At 38.3% G+C, this 20,118-nt stretch overlaps 2 protein-coding genes across 4 annotated transcripts in view; one reads left to right on the top strand and one right to left on the bottom strand.

The window, feature by feature from the left end:
* The window catches only part of lrig1 (leucine-rich repeats and immunoglobulin-like domains 1), a 39,945-nt gene extending 30,984 nt beyond the window's left edge, over positions 1 to 8,961 (top strand). The window contains exons 11-19 of one of the 3 annotated variants that reach the window (XM_077203097.1): positions 124 to 195; positions 1,038 to 1,201; positions 1,318 to 1,638; positions 3,242 to 3,523; positions 4,583 to 5,014; positions 5,120 to 5,251; positions 6,021 to 6,272; positions 6,525 to 7,747; positions 7,879 to 8,961. In XM_077203097.1, the coding sequence (XP_077059212.1) occupies positions 124 to 195; positions 1,038 to 1,201; positions 1,318 to 1,638; positions 3,242 to 3,523; positions 4,583 to 5,014; positions 5,120 to 5,251; positions 6,021 to 6,272; positions 6,525 to 6,712 (1,843 nt within the window). In that variant the 3' untranslated portion in view covers positions 6,713 to 7,747; positions 7,879 to 8,961. Of the gene's footprint in view, positions 1 to 123; positions 196 to 1,037; positions 1,202 to 1,317; positions 1,639 to 3,241; positions 3,524 to 4,582; positions 5,015 to 5,119; positions 5,252 to 6,020; positions 6,273 to 6,524; positions 7,799 to 7,878 lie in introns of all 3 variants that reach the window. The other 2 variants (XM_077203098.1, XM_077203099.1) reach the window with 2 other exon arrangements.
* Positions 8,934 to 20,118, bottom strand: part of slc25a26 (solute carrier family 25 member 26) — a 56,844-nt gene continuing 45,659 nt past the window's right edge. Inside the window, exons 7-10 of the mRNA XM_077203100.1 lie at positions 19,346 to 19,415; positions 16,999 to 17,063; positions 14,533 to 14,606; positions 8,934 to 9,881 (exon numbers count right to left, since the gene is read on the bottom strand). Of these exons, the coding sequence (XP_077059215.1) occupies positions 9,785 to 9,881; positions 14,533 to 14,606; positions 16,999 to 17,063; positions 19,346 to 19,415 (306 nt within the window). The 3' untranslated portion in view covers positions 8,934 to 9,784. The remainder of the gene's footprint in view (positions 9,882 to 14,532; positions 14,607 to 16,998; positions 17,064 to 19,345; positions 19,416 to 20,118) is intronic.

Below are 20,118 nucleotides of genomic sequence, written 5' to 3'. Positions count from 1 at the left end.
TTGTTCGGAATTATCCCGTATAAAAATAGGCTACAGATTTGCATGCGAGTGCAGCAGCTGTATGTGAACATTCCCATGTCCTCTTTTCGTCACACCTGAGGGCCCCGTTTAATCTCTCAACAGGAACTTGGGGGAAAATGCCATCCGCTCCATCCAACCCGAGGCATTCAGTAAGATGAAGAACCTGCGTTACCTGTAAGTCCCATTCAACACGTGCTCCCTTTCACACGCACAACCACTCATCCGGTTAGAATGTTCCTCAACATCATGAATGTTTGGCTGACAGTTAACAGTCAAATAATTGCGAATAATACACATGCAGGCACATACAAGTCATGATGAAATGTTTAATTTCCTTTTAAGGAAATCATAGAATGCCATCGCTAATGACACTTTAAATATTAGTTATTTATTTTAAGTGAACTTAAGTCCACTTTACATTTTTTTTAAAGACATTTTTATTAAGGATGCATTCAATTGATCAAAAGTGACAGTAAAACATCAAATAATCTAGAAAAAACGTATCAGCTTCCACAAAAATATTAAGCAGCACAACTGGTTTCAACATTAATGATATTAAGAAATTGTTCTTAAGCATCAAATCAGCATATTAAAATGATTTCTAAAAGGTTCATGTGACGCTGAAAATTCATCTTTGACATCACAGGAATAAATTACATTTCAAGATATATTGAAATAGAAAACCGTTTATTTCCATTGTAATAATAATTCACAATATTACTGTTTTACTATATTTTTGAACAAATAAAATGCAGCCTTGGTGACTTCAAAAAATCTCACCAATCCCAAACCTTTAAACAGAATATAGTTTTTTTAAATACCGTTCTTAAAGATATTTCAGTCTGAAATTTTTAATAACTTTTATTTATGCATTCAAAATTTGACATTATGCTTATATTAAGTTAGCCATTTTTTTGGATGCTACTATGTGACGACATGAAAGTGCACAATAATTCAATTCTGTCGAATCATCTCCATCAGGCTGAGGCTCTTTCTTTCATTCCCTCTTTCTGCAGTCATATTCAGAGTGATAGTTTTCTGTGCGACTGCCAGCTGGACTGGTTTCCGGAGTGGCTGGTAACACGAGGGCTGCAGCCTGGCGTTCAGGCCACATGTGCCCACCCAGAGAACTTAAAGGGCACCAGCATCTACCAGGCTCCACCACAGAGCTTTGTTTGTCGTAAGCAGTGCTATATCCTACATCCATAGTCTATGACAAACAAACAAGTCACAAAAAAAGAAAGAACTTAATCTTGAGATGTGTTCAAATGTGTCTATGCATTGACTTCCTTCCAGATGATCTTCCCAAACCCAAGATCACAGTCCACCCTGTCACCACGGCAGCAGTATTGGGCAAAGATGTGCGTCTGACCTGCACGGCTGCCAGCAGCAGCAGCTCACCCATGACCTTCACCTGGCGCAAGGACCAGGAGACGCTACGCCAAGCTGAGGTGGAGAACTTCGCCCATGTGCGGGCCAGTGACGGAGGGGTGATGGAGTACACCACTATCCTCCACCTCCGACACGTCACCTTCAACCATGAGGGCCGCTACCAGTGCATCATCAGTAACCACTTCGGCTCTTCCTACTCTAACAAGGCCCGCGTCACTGTAAACGGTACATTTAACACACCTAAACTACATAGCTGTACTTTTCAGTTTGAACATCATTCATACCATTTGCTCAAAATGCTCATCATGCAAAGATCCTTTGTTCCAAGTGAATAATTTAATTGTCAAACAAATAATTGCAATTAATGATTTCATTGCTTTTTAAATGTCAGTGTATGCTTAATACACAAATGTCATTCATTAACTTTTGATCTCTTTAAATTCTTTATTTAATATATATATATATATATATATATATATACATATACATACATACATACATGCATACATACATACATACATACATACATACATACATACATACAAGTCCTTCTCAAAGAATTAGCATATTGTGATAAAGTTCATTATTTTTCCATAATGTAATGATAAAAATTAAACTTTCATATATTTTAGATTCATTGCACACCAACTGAAATATTTCAAGTCTTTTATTGTTTTAATACTGATGATTTTGGCATACAGCTCATGAAAATCTCAAAAAATTAGCATATCATGAAAAGGGTCTCTAAACGAGCTATTAACTTAATCATCTGAATCAACTAATTAACTCTAAACACCTGCAAAAGATTCCTGAGGCTTTTAAAAACTCCCAGCCTGTTTCATTACTCAAAACCGCAATCATGGGTAAGACTGCCGACCTGACTGCTGTCCAGAAGGACATCATTGACACCCGGATGAAATATGCTAATTTTTTGAGATTGGAATTTTGGGTTTTCATGAGCTGTATGCCAAAATCATCAGTATTAAAACAATAAAAGACCTGAAATATTTCAGTTGATGTGCAATGAATCTATCATTTCTATCATTACATTAGCATATAGTGATTAGTTCATAATTTTCCATAATGTTTTGAGAAGGACCTGTGTATATATATATTTTTTTTTATAAATATTTTTTGGGTTTAGTTTAGTTCAGTTTCATTGTAATAATGGATTTTTCCAAACCCTGGATATTATATATCATTTTAGTAATATATTATGAATTAAAGTTGTTGAAATATATATTTATATAATGTACATATCATACATATATAATATTATAATGTTTATATAATTTCATTTAAATATTTATGTAATATACATGGTTATACATATCTAATATAATAATGTTTATATATTTAAACCGTACTTTATACATACATTTATAATTTAAAGTCTGAAATTCTTCACTTTTAAAGGCAATTTTAAAGGCATCTGGGTGTAATTCTTTAAACGTACAAATCACACCAGTTCCCATCATGCACCTTTTTCTCAGAGCTTTTCTTTCAGTGAAAGCATAGTTTGAATTGTACCAGCAAAATAGGATTTGAACCTTCAGACCAAACTGTGCCGCTAGAATTTGGGAACTTTTTAGCTTCTCTGCTGCTAGCAGTACACTTGGATTACATGCCTTGTCAGTTGGAGCAACAGATGCAAATTGATTGTCCCGAGGCATTTTTGGTTTCATGCCCCATCCAAATCAAGCCATTTCCCATCACCAATTGAGTTAGTCACAGCTATGAATGCTGGGCTTGTTTGCTGCTGATGCAGCAACATTATGTGAATAATCTTTGCTAGGGCTAATTTCCCTTTGCTTTTCTATATGCACAGTGCTGCCTTCATTCGTCAAGACCCCACGCGACATCACGATCCGCACGGGCACGAAGGCGCGGTTGGAGTGCGCGGCCGAAGGGCATCCGACTCCCCAGGTGGCGTGGCAGAAAGATGGTGGTACGGATTTCCCTGCCGCCCGAGAGCGCCGCATGCGTGTGATGCCTGATGATGATGTTTTCTTCATCATGGACGTGAAACCTGAGGATATGGGCGTGTACAGCTGCACAGCCAAAAACACGGCGGGCATGATCTCCGCCAATGTCACTCTAACAGTGCTAGGTAAGGTCATTTTTGTAATATTTACATTGTGGAATTTAGATTTGTTTATTAAGCTGTTGGAGTTTTGGTAACCGCTGCTTAGTTCTACATAGGAATGTTTTTTTTGTTTCCCCGTCTGAAGCAGCTGGGCTTTATGTGCTGGTTAAAGGTGAAAGGTCAGGAAAGAGGTCACAGGCAGTAGAGGAAGTGCTGAGGGCTCGCATAGTGGTATTTTTGAGTGTGACTGAGTTCTTGCTAGGCAGAAACAGTGAAATACTCATTTTAGTGTGGACATTATGTGGTATAATTGACCTAAACTGGGCTTTGTTTTTGATTCACTAAAAATAATTCACTCTAGAGTCAATCGTTTCATTTATCAGACTACATGCTGCTCGCACTGGAAAGAAAATTCAGTTCACAAGAGTCATTCATTTGGAAATAACAGCACACTGGTGATGTATGTTTTTGACTAAAAAGCACAAGTTCATAAGAGTCATTTGTTCAGGAATTGGACTACATTTGGTCACACATGCTTTTCATTCTCTAAAACGAATCAGTTCATAAGCATCATTCATTCATTTGGAAATCTGACTACAGTGGTCCCAGTGTATATTTTTGATTCACTAAAAATCACTCATTCATTCAGGAATTGGACAATGCTGATTCTGCTTTTTTTTTTTACTGAAAAGAACCAGTTCAAAGGAATCGTTTGTTCAGAAATCAGTCTGGAGTGTTTCCTGCTGTATAATTGATTCACACAAAAAAAGAACTAATTCACTGGGTCATTTGTTCAGAAATCAGACTTCTTTTTTTATATGGATCAGATATCTATAATGCTAGTGTGGTCCTTAAAGTTGACACAATACAATTTATGCTGATTTAAAATGTACATTTTCCAAAAAAGACACATCTTGTACCGTAAGGAGAATTTTTTTATTCAATACAATTACGTCTGCAGCTGTGACATGAACTAAACCCCAATGTTGAGCCATTTAAGGAATTTTAAGTACTTCATTTCAAGGACAAATTCACTCATGTCTGTATGTAATTCAATAACTATTTCCTGTAATCTTCCTGCAGAGACCCCTCATCTGGCACAGGAAATGGAGGATAGAAATGTGGTGGTGGGCGAAACTGTTGCGTTGCAGTGCAAGGCTTTAGGCAGCCCACCTCCTCGCATCACCTGGCTAAAGGGGGAGGAGCCTCTTCGTCCCAGCGACCGTCACCACTTCACTCCAGGGAATCAGCTCTTGGTGATCGGCACCACCACCTTTGAGGACGCAGGACGCTACACGTGTGTCATGTCCAACACCCTCGGCACAGAGCGAGCTCACTGCCAGCTGAGTGTTTACCAGCGATACGACGACTGCGCGCCTTTTACAAGCCCCAGCACTGTTACTGTTGGAATCATTGTCATAGCTGTGGTGACCAGTATTGTGGTGACATCACTAGTTTGGGTGTGTATTATCTACCAGACGAGGAAGAAGAGCGAGGAGTGCAGTGTAAACACAGGTGCGTGTATTCACATAGATTTTGTTTCTTTGTTTAGGGCTCAGAATGTTTTTGTTTTTACATCACAAGACTTGTATTTAAAACGCTCGCTCTTGCCTTTTATAGACGAGACAATAGTCCCTCCTGATGTTCCCAGTTACCTGTCCTCTCAGGGCACTTTATCAGAGAGACAGGATGTGTGTATACGAGTGGAGTCCAATGGCGGATCTCAACCCAACGGACACATAGAAAACAATGGTAAAGTATCCACGCTTCTCTTGTAGATCCTGACAGAATCTACTGACCTTTTCCAAGCGAATTTTGAGAGCGGAAAAACCTGTGGAATATATTTAAACTACACAAAATGTTTTAAATGGAGAGTGAACTGATCATAATTTAAGCCGCCAAGTAGAATACATTACCATTGTCGTTAGTCAAAAATATGTAGAACTTTAGGAATGTATTCTTCGGATATTTGCGAAGCTTTCTGCGGGATTCTATTATTGCAGATTCTGTTTGGGAGTCTAGCTTTATAGCTAAAACATGAAATCACAGTGTTTACGAAATTCAAAAAGTCATACACATATGAACAGTCTTTAATACAGGATTCCCATTATCACTGAAAACATGGAAATCTCAAGGAATTTGAAAAGCAAGTTGTAGAAATTGACTAGATCTGGAAAAATCATGGACATTTTCATGTCTAAAATATTAATGAGGAGAAATTTGTCCTTATGAAAAATTAGGGTAGAAAATGTAGTGCGGGGTTGATTGGATTGTGAGATGTGGGTGGTGCACTCCAATTAATGCAAGCTTGAAAGTGGATTGTAGGAAAGGGGCAGGGTTTAAGCGACTAAATTATTTTTAAAAAAGTCCTGCATTAAACAGTACAAGATAAAAAACAAACAAACAAAAAAAACGACGTATGCAATGATTAATAGTTCACAATAAGGTCTATAACCTTCATTTACAAAATAGAATGTGTCCGTTCACATAACATCATGTTAACAAGCTTCTCTCGCTTCAGGCTATGATGTGTGTACAGACTGCCTGGAAAACGGTACAAGTTACTCCAAACACTGCAACTACCTCCCTCATGGGTTAGCGCCCCCTTCAGGCCTGGAGTACCAGCAGACATCAACGTTCACTACCCACAACACTGGTGAAACACACTGCAATGGCACACCCAACGGGGTCAGAACAGAGTGTCAAACTTCCATCTTTCCAACCAACCACGACAGGGTGACATCGCCCCCATCGCACCAGTACGACCGAAAAGGTGAGAATGATGAGGGAACGGATGCTCGGTGGCTGTGTTTTAGATCGCTATAAATTTAAGAAGTCTCACTCATGTCCCATAAATAATTACTAGTGCCATCACTTAGCGAAAACCCTTTTTTTTTAAATTGATTTATGTCATGTTGATTATTGACTTCACATTGACTTAATACAGCGATAATATTTATTGTTTTTCACAATTAGAATAATGTTTGACCTCACTTATTTTCTAATTTCTCCTATTCTCTATAAGGACTGTTGGTGAATCGGTCAGACACACCTCCCTCACTTGAAGAGACCTACCATCGGCCAGTAAAGCTCCTGTCTGAGGACTGTGACATTGGGTCCGAGCTTACACAGACTCTATTACCCAACGGACACGCTCATACGCCCGATGCCACCCTAAGCGAGAGTGAATCCTTCGGGCGGGCCAGTGACTAACACCTCACCACCACTCTTTTTTTTAATTCTATTTTTTTGCACTGAGAACTGCTACCTCACACTGAGGGGCACAGACAAAGCTGCCCCCGTCTATCTGAATGCAGAATGGGGGCGTCCGGAGTTTGAAGGCGAAGCTTGAGTGGGACGAAGGCGTCCCATACGAGCGTTAATGATGTATATAGATATAATCCTCCTCAGGGAGGCTTTGTTCACACTTCAGAAATGTGGCTTGCATTTGACGCATGCAAAATGTATGACAGAGTGCTATAACGTTGGGCTTTGAGCTGTACATAAGAGTTTTCATATATAAATATATGAATGTATGTATTCTAGAACTTTTACAAAAGAGTGTTTAACTCTATTCGCTGCATGGTGAGATCAGAGTGGTTATTTTATTTCTCTTTCTTTTTTTTTTACAGAGCTGGTTTTTCCCAGTTTTATAAGCAGTGCCTTATTGCAAGATCAAAGAATCCACACGTTTTGTTGGGAGATGTCTGTATACTTTTCCTTTCACAAATGGGAATTTTGTCATGCACTTGTAAGTTTAAATAACCCAATGATCATAATATGCTGTCTTAAAGGAATATTCTATGTTAAAATAAGATCCAGGATTCCCATGGTCAGAAAACCTGACTTTTTTTTTTATGCCTTAAAGTAATGGAATTTAACAAAATCTTCTAAATTCATAGAAAAGATCAAATGTTTTTGGGGTCTGTAATATTGTTGCTTTTAGGCTTAGGGTTTTTAATACTTTTATTAGCAAGGATGCTTTAAATCGATCAACCGCAAAGACATTTATAATGTTACAAAAATACATATTTCAATTAAATGCTGTTCATTTGAAGGTTCTATTCAACATAATTTTTTTTAAAAAAGTATCACGGTTTCAAAATATACTAAAAAAGAAGTTAAATTGCAACTTCACAATAGTTTTTACTGTATTTATGTGCTTTGGTAAAGATTGAGACTTATATTTAAATATTTTATAACATTTAAAAAATATTACGAACCCCAAACTTTTGAACGGTAGATTAAGTTTGTCATATATATATGAGAGAGAGTACAATCTCTATAAATGATGTTTGAGTAATGACGACTGGTGGTAAATGACACAAAGCTGTGTTGTGGATAAGTTGTGGGAAAGTTAATTTCTCCCCACAACACAGCTTTGTGTCATTTACCACAAAATTAATTGCAATTCATACTTCAGTTTGTAAAAACAATGTGTACCAAAAGGCATTACAATAGCAGTCTATGGGCAGACAACAAAGACAAGTATTGTATTTGTCATCACTAACTGGTGTTTAACCTGGAATATTCCTTTGTCAGAATATATGTATGTTCTGGTCTGTGATGAAGGAAAAGCTCGGCATTTGAAATTTCAGGTCCGTTATGGTACAGAAATTGCAAATATTGGCATGAAAAAGTAAGCACTTTGAGGACTCATGAATTGAACATTTTTACAGCCTGAAATTCTGATGCGATCGAGGCTCTTCCGTTATCAAGGTACGTGGCACCAAAAGCTGCTTCGCTCACCTACCTGTGGTATTTGAACCTAACTTTAAAATGTATTTGTTGACCGCCTTTTTTAACATTTGGGAAAATAACAAATTATCCAACAATTAACATTTAGAGAGATTTGTTCTAACTGACTTTTAGCTAACAGAAAAGCAGAATGCTGCCAAATCATGAAAGGGAAAAAGGATAAAAAAAAAAACCTCAAGCTACGTGTGCTGGCCTTCAGGGTCTTCCTGCAACCTCACAGAATGTCTACATTTAAAGGGAAAAGAAAAGAAAAAAACGGGAATAAGTGAACCCCTCATCAGCTAAGCTCGCATAGTCTCAGGACTAAGGCAACTAATGCTAAGCTACATATTGTCTTTGTTGGTTAGCCTGAGCCAAACTAGCTCATGTCAACAGCCAAGGTTTTTAAGCCAAATAGTGAAACATCTCTACTACTAAACTAGGGGAAAGTTTTGTAAAGTTCGATTACAGCAAATGCCAGTTTAACTCCCCAAAAGTTGAAATAGACCATAGCGGTACTTTGATACTGTGGGTAACTGGTTAATTGTGTAATCTAGCTCTGTGAAGAACCTCACTAGTTCACATCTGTTAACTCTACAGATGTGTGGATCATACCAGATTAATTTATTGAAATCAACTCTAATCACAGCTGTTCACCCACATGGCTAAAACTGTTGAAGTGTCAAAATGACAAGTGTTTATTAAAGTCACATGTTGCTCTTTTATTCCCTCTGGTTTGTGTCTTTATTTTGATGCACTCGTTGAAAATACTTAAATTAGTGCCCCTAAATCACAGAAATCTCTGTGATGATTTTGTTGAAGTCATTCTTCTGCATTGTCGGAGTCTGTGTTTGGACAGAAAGCACATACCAGTGTAAGGACTGGAACGGCCCACTGTTTCAGTATTGTACTTGTGCCCCAAGCCTCATGACAGGTCAGACAAACATTCACACCTGTGGACTAATCCGTCTTTCTCTGCATTCTGCTCGACTCTTGTGTGTTTTCTCAGCTAATAATAGTGAAGCAGGTAGAGCAACTAAGCTTGGCGATCAAAGTCTAGACTCGACATGTTATGATAATCTGGAATAATATTGGTTACGCATTTTAACTTGTTACCAATTAGTGCATTCATGACTGAAGCACATAAAGGACCGGCGCAGTCATGTTGTAATACAAATAGCCAATTCATTTTAGCAAAAAATGCTTTTTTAATCGATTCACATAGGTTTGCAAAAATGACATTTGCGTTTGAACCCGATCTGTGGTGCAACATAAGTGGAATTCAGGCTGTTAAATTCAATCTGTTGTGCAGTGATGACCAGGAATGCAAACCCTTGTGTTATGTGATCTTTTCATCCAGACACCAGGTGTCCTAGCCGTGGACTCGAGACCAGCGGTTCAAACTGGGACAGAGGGTGCGCTTCTCAGTCAGATTTGACCGACCTCCACTCATCTGCAGTGCTGGCCTCTGACCTCGTCTTGCAGTTCTGGCCGTACAGTCAGGGTTTGGGTTGAGGAATCCGACACATTGTTCCATGGAGAGGGTGTTTATAAAAGCGTACGGCGCACTTTCTCATATGCGCCGAGGAAAATAAAGCCTCCCATGCTGATGAACGTCACTCTGGGGATGCAGCCGGCGAACAGCCTTTAGACATGACGACAAAAACATAAAAACAAGAGTTAGAAATAAAAATGTCAAAATCCCGAACAAAGAACTCTTACAAACCGTTTCTTTTTACTAAATGAAAACATAAAGCACAACTAGAATAGTCAGTGAATAGTGTTGGCCAACTGATTCCTGAACGAACAACTCTTATGAACAGTTCTCTTTAGTCAAAAACATGCTTACAACCGACTGTTATGTCGTCTATTAAGACTTAAACCATCGTTTAACTAGTTGTTCACATGACATCTATCTCAAGATACACAAAATGAGTTTTGTCGTAGCATTTTAAAAAGATAATTATTAAATAAATGTAAACACTTTTAGTTTGTTTAGCACAGTTGTTAAATGTGTAGTTAAGGTGAATTCCTGGACTGCTTTTATCTCTGTAAACACATTTTGCAAGAATTTTCATTTTTCAAAACATGCATCTATACATACACGTATACATGTGCGTCTGTTTATGTATATACTTAAAATTAATGTTGAATTGACAGGTAGTCATAGAACATTTTGTAAACTAGATGCTACATCAGCAACACCAGCTTGGACATAAAACTTTTTAGATTAAATTAAATTCACAGAGCAGCAAAAAAAAACAAAAAAAAAAAAACATTAGCCATGCTCGATAACACAAGTATTGGGTATTTCTCAGCTGACAGCGTGTTGTTTGACGGATTAAGGAGCGTTTGAGAAGGAATGTGCAGTGTAGGGGTTGTTGATGTTGGAGAGGTTAGAGGATGCGACAGGCCATGAAAGTACTGTAGTCTCCAAAGGCTCTTTTCCACGCAGCTGCTTTTGGTATAAGCACGGGCCCCCGGGGGCCTCTCCGTATGACTGATGGCCAGATGACATCCACACACATCCCTCCGGCTCCCAGCACACCCACAACACTCGTGCTTCGGCTCCCTCTGCTTCCTTTCTCGTTCCGTTTCATCTTGCTCAACTCTTCTCACGGTTTCTTCTTTTCAGTCTTTCTTGAAAGTTGCTGAAATCCATGTCTTGCTCACCCAACATACCAAATTCAGGCCCTATCAAACCGACTGATTTGGGATCAGCCTCCCCGAGTCCTTCAGTGTGACACCTGGTGGGGATAATGGAGGTCGGAAAGTGGGGGTGGGCCGGATCTAAAATTAGAAATAAGGTCACGAGTGGTGTAACCTCTAATACATCAATTTTGTCAACTGCAAAGCTGTACAAGGTGCCAAGCATGTCAGGGCTCTCTTGACTATTCCAGTGATTCGCAGAACTCGACGTTTCAGCATGCTTCTGCTGGGATCATGTGTTTTACAGAGAGATGCTATGTCACAGTGAGCATGTGTGTGCGGACCTGTGAGCAAACACACTCATCCTGGAACGAATTAGCAAGGACGCATTCTGACAGTTTGTCTGTGCTGCGTGGGGTTGGCATTTCAGACCATGCGCTAAAAGAGAAACGTGAAACCTCGCATGCATGCTTTGAGTCAGTTCTGACCCTATCTTCGGCAACGGAAAACATAAATATGCTTCACAGGAACTTTGTATAGACTTAAGAAACATCGAGTGTTGCTTATACGATTAGAGTGGAGTCAAAATACAGAAGTTCTGATAAATAGCATAAAAAACATACAAAAGAACCAATTTAGAAGAAAGGTGCATCCACTCCATGTCTGAATTACTGTAAATACAAAATTTTGTTCACACTTTTATACAGCTTGTAATAACATATACAGCTTGTAATAACTGAGAGCTCCACCACCTGACCACTGCAATGACATAGAGAATCATTCAAAATAAATTCAGTAAAACGTAGTTAAGCAGTTATTTTGCGATATTCAGTGTTATTATTCATATAACTGACTTTATTATTAATGTCGTAAAGGGTTAGTTCACCCAAAAATGAAAATTCTGTTAGTATTTACTCACCCTCATGTTGTTCCAGCCTCGTATTTTTGATGAAATCTGAGAGCTGGATCACTCCTCCATAGGCTTCTTAAGGAATTAAAGCTTGCCAGCCCCTAAAAGTTATTAAAGATATCGTTAAAATAGTCCAAGTGACTACAGTGGCTCAATCTTAAGTTTATCCAACGACGAGAATACTTTTTGTGCGCAAAAAATAATTAAATAACGAATTTATTTCAATTCTTCGTTTCCTTCTCTCGGCCTCGAGTCAATTCACTAGTGATATAGCGCAGTTCTTCTGTTGTTGTACGGCACACGCATCACACACATGACCTGCGTCGGCCAATAGTGAGCCTACGTGTGACGTAGCAATACGCTATCAGACTAAGTTAACTGACTAGAGGCCAACAGAGAAGGAAATGAATAGTTGAAATAAAGTCGTTATTTATGTTTGTTTTTGCACACAAAAAGTATTCTTGTCGCTTGATAAACTTAAGATTGAGCCACTGTAGTCACTTGGACTATTTTAACGATATCTTTAATAACTTTTCGGGGCTGGCAAGTTTCAATCCCTTAAAATGCCTATGGAGGATTGAACCAGCTCTCAGATTTCATCAAAAATATCTTAATTCGTTTTCCGAAGATGAACGAAGGTCTTACGAGGTTGGAACAACATGAGGGTGAGTAAATACTGACATAATTTTCATTTTTGGGTGAACTATCCCTTTAAACTCCCACAGAAGTCAATAATTTTATCCCTTAAAACATTTATCTCCAAAATGATACATTTAAAAGTGTTTTCCTTGAAAAAAAAGTTTTTGGTGCATTAAAATAGCTCGAATGTAACTCTACACCCTTGCATCATTTAGTATCCGCGGTTCTATGAATCACTCCGCTGGTGCGGTTCACTCACACCAGCTCAGAGATCCAATAGTTGATGATCACATCATTTCTGTCATTGGTTACAAGCTAGATTGAATGTATTCTTTAATATATATATATATATATATATAAAAAAATAAAAAAAGGGAATGCATCACAAACTCAAATTACGCAGATTGCAGAATGTCCATGATGTCATTTAGTACAGTAATTATGGCATGGTGTGAACACAGCATTATTCACAAATAAATTGACTGGTTCTTTTTAGTGAACAACAAACATAAAACATGACCAGTCTTATTCACTAACAACAAATGACTTTTACCTGATCGCAACACCAATAATAATAAAAGCATTAATGCCATGCATTTTATTCTCTATCTTGCAATCAAACCACAAACCATCCCATTCTGCTACAACAGGAAATTAAGTTGAGCTCATTGTGACGAAATCACCTCGCCCAGCCCTGATCTCCAGTCAGTCAGCGATGTACGGGTCTAATAACACCCCTATTAATGGCTCTATAAACACTGCATGCTTAGTAGAAGTAGAGGCAGGTCTTACATCACTGTGACACTCTAAAGAAGGCAACTTACACTATATCTAACCAAAGCTCCAATTGATTTCACTGCAACTGGAGGTCATTATGAGCTCATTGCAACATTGCAAGCATTACTCTCTCAGTGGGCTGCTGCATCACCCTGGTGTACCCGTGTGCGGCTGTAGTCTGGGTTGGGGTAGCAACACTTGGAGCAAAGCTTGGAGGAAGGTTAGCTCACAAGCGCATGGTTGCATTGATTGCCGATGTTTTGGTTGGTGTGGTTAGAAGCTCTCCGCAGAGCTCTGAGTCTGACACACATGGAAACACTTTCTGGCTTCACTAGTCTGCAATTGGAGCCATTACAGTAATTACAGCTTTAAAGCCAGGCAATTTGTACAAGGCATGCAGTAGTGAAACTGCCAGAGATGTTGCCCTTTATGCAAGCATAGCCGAGCCCCTTTGCCTTCTGTTTTTTTTTTTTTGTTGTTTTTTGCCCCGGCTTCTCTTAGAGTTTTAAATATTGTAATCTGGGAAGGGATTTTCGGAATTCAATTAAGTCGTACAGTCAATTGTGTGTACTGTGGAAATTTCAGAAATGTTTTAGTTGGAGAGAAGAAAGAATATTATTATGAACTTGAAGAGAGAGATTCACATGATCACTTAATGGGCATCTGTGCAAGGAACAATGTTTGGAATAATGATTTTCCACTTTTTCCACAGACCTTTTAGTGTATTTGTCATTCAATTTCATTAAGAAAAGAAAAAAAATATTCAATGAAGAGTTATTGGAAGTAAAATATTTGAAGAACAAACCAGGAAAAAAAAAAAGGTATTATATTTATGGACGAACTACAGTCCCATGAAGCAATGCGAATTGTGTAATCAAATATACAAATATTGAACAAATGAAGATTTTAAGGGTCAGTAAGAATTTTGAAAGTTGTCTCCTTATGGTCACTAAGGCTAAATTTATTTGATTCAAAACACAGTAGAACAGTAATATAGTGGAATATTATAACATTATAATATTTATTTAAATATATTTTAAAATATTTTTTTTTCCTGTGATGGCAATACTGGATTTTCAGCATCATTACTCTAGTCTTCAGTATCACATGATCTTCAGAAATCACTCTAATATGCTGATTTGCTGCTCAAGAAACATTTCTTAATAATATCAATGCTGAAATCAGTTGTGCTGATTAATATATTTGTAGAAACTCTGCTTAAAAAAATCTTGATTCTTTGATGAATAGAAGTTTCAAAATAGCTGGGGGGGGGGGGGGGGGGGGGCATGTTGACTGAGGAATGCAGTATCAGGACACTCACCCAGCTATTCCTCGGCTCCTCCACACCTCATACAAAACCACTGGGATATTTCCACTGGCTGTGCTCGTCCCAGCCTGACGAAAAGAGACAAAACACAGTAATGATGGATGATCCGTCTTTAAGCTTCCTGTCAAACATGTAAACACACACTGTGTTTTGTCTTCCTTTCGATTCTGCTCTGTTCCTGGACTCTACCATCTCCACCTGTTCAACAGCTCCCCTTTCTGCTCAATCGATATTTATAGTCCCTATTCTGCAAACCCACAGCACCATCTTCAAAACAGCCATCTATACGTAACAACTGTGTTTTGCACTGGCACACCACTTTCTGAGGCTAATTTCAATGGCTCTATATTTAGACTGGGTGCGTTTTTTCATATTTCAGAGTTTAAGATGATGAGTTGACTGTACATTGAGAAGCCCAGTACACTGCAGTTCCCCACAGGGCTTGGAAAACAGCCTGGAGTGTCTGTAGGCCAAAACACACACAGTACAGTAGACCTGCCTGAACATGAGGTCTCAATTTCTTTGATTGGTCAAATGGACTGAAAGAAAGAAAGAAAGAGAGATAGAGATAGAGATAGAGAGAGAGAGAGAGAGAGAGAGAGAGAGAGAGAGAGAGAGAGAGAGAGAGAGAGAGAGAGAGAGAGAGAGAGAGAGAGAGAGAGAGAGATAGAGATAGAGATAGAGATAGAGATAGAGAGAGAGAGATTGACTTTTGGGCAAACACAAGGCAACCTGAAGTGACCTGACGCATGCATGACACTTCACTCTGTCAGCCAATGGTGTAAGGAGTCAGGTGCAAAAAAGACCCTTCACTCACTTTTCTACTTCTTTAAGGGGCCAACATTTTATTCAAATGCAAAATCAACTCCATTTATAATGTTTGTCAAGTATAAATGTAGTTTTTCTTGACCATTCCCATCCTCTCTCTGACCATTAGAATTAAACGTTTGTGCTACCGTACCCTTAATATTCTATATGTAAACAACCTCTGTTATGACTGCATACTGGCTTAGTCCACACAGTTTTATTTGTAAAGGGACAGTTCACCCAAAAATGAATAGCCTATTTATTTTCTATCCTCTATGGAACACAAAAGATGATATTTTGAGAATTTTTTTCTTTTTCTTTCTTTTTTTCTTACATATGAAGTCAATAGGGTCCAATGTTGTTTGGATTCCAATATTCTTCAAAATATCTTCTTCATGGAAAACTAAAAATGATCAAAGTTTTAACAGTAAAAAACGGCAAAAAAAATAAAATAAAAAAAAATCTAACCTTACATTTGATGAAATTTTACAGCAAAGTACGGTTAAATGTAGTTTTTGGAAATGAAAAAGTACAAACCATCTTGTAATACACAGTGAAAAACTGTTATGTTATTTGTAATTATGCATAATACCATAGTAAGTATATGTAGTAACGTGTAACTATGTCATCTTAAAATAAAGCGTTACCAAAAAGTATGTTCCATATAGTATGAATGTGTGCATTTTGAATGAAATTTGGATGCACCAAATCTGACATGTTGTCTTGTCACCGTCATGTGACCTACGGCATCAATTGCGTCACTTCAGTGCCATTCACAATTTCTCTACAGGATAGCATGGGATGTTCATTGGAATTTAGACATCATTAAGACTATTTTTGTGTAGTTTTTCAACACTATATAATATGGAAGTAGGTATAATACAAACACAAAAGTGAATAAGAATCAAATTAAATAGAAATCTGAATCGAATCAAATTGATAGCATATGCATCAGAAACAAAATGTATCAGAAAATCTGCATTGTGTTCTGGGTTTTTTATAATTGGTCCAAAAAGAGCCCACTTACAAAGTTCTATAGGTATGGCTTGGGTCCCTTCGGGAGAACTTTTTCAGCCACAAAAAAAATATTCTTTGTCTGATCAATTGTCACAATTGTTTGATGTGCTCAAAACCTAACCTGTGTGAAAGTCTGTTAATACATTTCTAAATTTTTGGAGCTGTGGTGTGCCGACTTTACACTTTTTTATATACACTTTATATTATATATTATATATAGAAGCTGAAGTTGCTTAGCCTTTGAATCAAACTTATTATGCTGCCTAGATTTTGGAACAGAACATCTGCACCAGATACAAAGTCTGCAGCCTTGCAGCTCTGAAGTGCAGTTCCGTTCCAGTCCATAGACAACTGGAAATTACACTTGAATATACAAACGTCTTCTGACATCTAACATGCACATACACGGCTCTGTCTGTTTTGAGTCTCGACTGGACAGCGGACAGTAAGAGGGAGTGCATTTGTGCGTCAGTAGCGTCCCTGGATAACCCTGCTGTTGGATCAAGCTAAGGCTTTTTCTTCACTCCCTCTCTCTCCTGTTGCTTTTGTCTACATTAGAGCCGTTTATTTACTCACCTTGCACTCCATCTGGGAGGCATCAGGAGACAGATTTAAACAACAGTTTCAAAGTCTCACCTTAGCCAACATTATCCAAGTCTTCGCTACATCTAGCGGAGTCGTGACGAACGCTGCTACTCCACCTGAAAAGAGACGTTTTGTGCATGTGTATCAGCACACAAACAAGCACTAATTACAGTGTTAATCATGTTATAATTACCACCGAGAATAAATGTAAATATGTGCCATGAGATCAGCTCTGATCACCCGATGGAAACGTTCTGGAGAAAAAGAGCGAACGCGGATGAATTTTTCAAACTAGCCTGGCACTGTCACGCACCCGTAAACACTCATGCACATTCATAAACTTGTTTTGCCGTAAATGAGAACAGAAAGACGTTCCCTTTTTTTTCTAATAGAGGATCGGACAAACAACAGCATCAAGCTTTAAACGTTCTTAGCGCTGAAATAAACCATTAATCTCCCATAATGCCTAATTTCACCTCACTAACCAACAACTAAAAATGCCCCAAACACAAGTGATGTGTTTTTAGAGAAATGTTCCAGGAACAGGCTGTCGATTACCACTGAATATAATTTTGACCCAAACCTCAGATTGTAAAAAACAAGCAAAAAATTACATGTAATTACAATGGAACAATTCATGTACAATTCACATTACATGTATACAATGGAAATTAATTCTTCTATACAAAAAAAATTAAATTGGAGAGGGAAAGTTAATTTTCTTGGCCTAAATTATGGTAGCGTGTTACCAACGTAATTCCTAACTTATTTTCACACATTCCGAACAGTTTCACCCTGATTTAGACCATAGTCAGGTTAGGCGCCATATTGGATATAGCATTGATGAAAATTAGGCTGTGAGGGATAGACAAAGTCTTTACAATGGCACGCACAGTATAAAGGTCTATAGTATAAAAACTTTCAAACTGTTTTATGGAGTTCTTGTCTACTGATTTAGTTTTTTTGAAAGACGTTTCACCAGATGAACAGTCGGTATGTTGTCAAACAACAGTACAATCCACTGAACGCACTGTATTCTATCCCTCACAGCCTAATTTTTATCCCTGTCAAAAATTCTATAAAAATATGGTGCTACCCTGACTAAGATCTATTCTTTTGTTCTATGCTGGCTGAATGATCTTCTCAAATCCCACCCAAACAGCCAAGTATCTTGCAATTGTCTTTTGCAATTGTTTGGGTACTTGACTGAATTCTCTATAAAAACAATTAATACAATTTAAATACAATAAATCTAATTTATAAATAAATTTTAAAATACTTCTCTCGCCATTTCTTTCTTTCATAAAAATATACTAGCCCATTTTCCCCTTAAACTCTATTCAAAAGCATCTGCTACATACATAAATGTAAATGTTTTCTTGTGCATATAAGGAAGTAGTTACCGGATTTACCAGCTTTACATGATCATGGTAATGGAAGGAGCATCTATAATAGGATATAACTCTGGACAAACAAGGTTAGCACGCGTTTCTATGTCAATAGATTCATGCCCCCTCTCATAATGTTTACGCTTCATGGCTATACTTTCAAAAAAAAGCAATGCCTTCCATTGTAACTGAATTACTGTAGATGCTGCTTTTGCGTGACTTTTCCGTAACTTGCTGTTGATTACCACTGAAGTTGTGACATTGTATTGTATTCCCAATCTTGTACTAAACCAAGAACAACACTCCTTAACAAGTAAAAGGACACAATATTGGAGATGGAGAGAGATTGGGAAAAGAAAGCATTTCTCATTTGTTCTCTTGAGGCTTGCAGTGATGGCAAGCAAACGCAACCATACAATGCATCACAATTCACATTTGTTTGGGTGATTTCACAACAACGCTAACAACCGCAATCCACCTAAAGAGATACATCTGTGCCAAAGCAGCACATGTGCACACACAATTCGAATCCAACATCACACCCCAGGTGGCGTGGCTGGCAGCCATGTTCTTTCCCCTTTGGCTGAAGCATCCTTGTCCCTCCATTGTGTCCCACTCTGGACAGAGATGGTGACTGGGGAATTAGACAGCTGCAAGGGCTCCTGGGCCAGACTTCAGCTCCTAAACTCTGATTCTAGTTCGTAAACTCTATGACTGCTGACAATAGCTATGAAAGTTACAGAGCATGATGCAGGGGCAATAAAAGATGAATGTTGCACACTTCCTCTACTGACTCTCCACCTATAATTAGCCGTTTCATTCCCTCTCTTTTAGTGCACACCAGCTGATGAACAACCTGATATGACCATCTTGACCTGTGTGGAATTAAACAGGAATGCAGCTGGGTAAATTTTGGATATTCCTGGCGTTGGACCCCATCCCAACTCCCTATCTCTCGTTCTCCTTCGCTCTCTTTCCCAGACCTCTGTGCCGAGGCTAATCCCACACACCTGCAAGAGCTCCGCACACTGCTGCCTGCCAAGAGTCCAGTCGCCCCCCCTGCCGCCTCCACCACACGGCCTAGAGAGAGAGAGAGAGAGAGAGAGAGAGAGAGAGAGAGAGAGAGAGAGAGAGAGAGAGAGAGAGAGAGAGAGAGAGAGAGAGAGAGAGAGAGAGAGAGAGAGAGAGAGAATTAGGGATTATTACATTTATCAGTCGCATAAAAAAAATAAAAAAAAAATCCCTTGGGTTTGTATGTATGGGAACTCAATAGAACAGCTATCTTAATATCCACATCTCCAGTATGATGTCAAGAGTTTCATTTTCCCCACAAGGAATGTTGACAAAATTTTAAAGAAAGAAACCTTCCCTGACTTCCAAAGCTCAGCGCAATTGTGTACACACATGCTAACTCAATCAATCCCTGGAAAACACTTATTTCATGCTGGTTCAGAGTTTTCCAACAAACGAGGGGAAAACGATATTGAGCTTTGATGAATGTCACAGATGGAAGATTATGATGAAAAGGGTAAATACTAGTGCTTGTTAAGATATTAGATCTGTTCCAAAACCTAGTGTACTGCTTATTTGTGTTCTGTTCCATTTACTAAAGAAACATCCAAACTGACATAAAATGTAAGGAAAATCACTGAAGCGATTCTCAAAGACAACTATTTATTGAGTGCTAATTACGTGGCATGCAATCAACTTTGATGTTAGCATGTTGCTAAGCTAACAAAAATAAACTATTAAACTCTAAACATCTATTAAAGTACACAGCACA

This window comes from Siphateles boraxobius, unplaced genomic scaffold (assembly GCF_051911475.1).
Source record: "Siphateles boraxobius isolate OS27281-9 unplaced genomic scaffold, OSU_SipBor_1 5, whole genome shotgun sequence".
NCBI lineage: Eukaryota > Metazoa > Chordata > Actinopteri > Cypriniformes > Leuciscidae > Siphateles > Siphateles boraxobius.
Note: the sequence above shows the minus strand (reverse complement) of the source record. Positions and strands in the feature narration are given on the sequence as shown.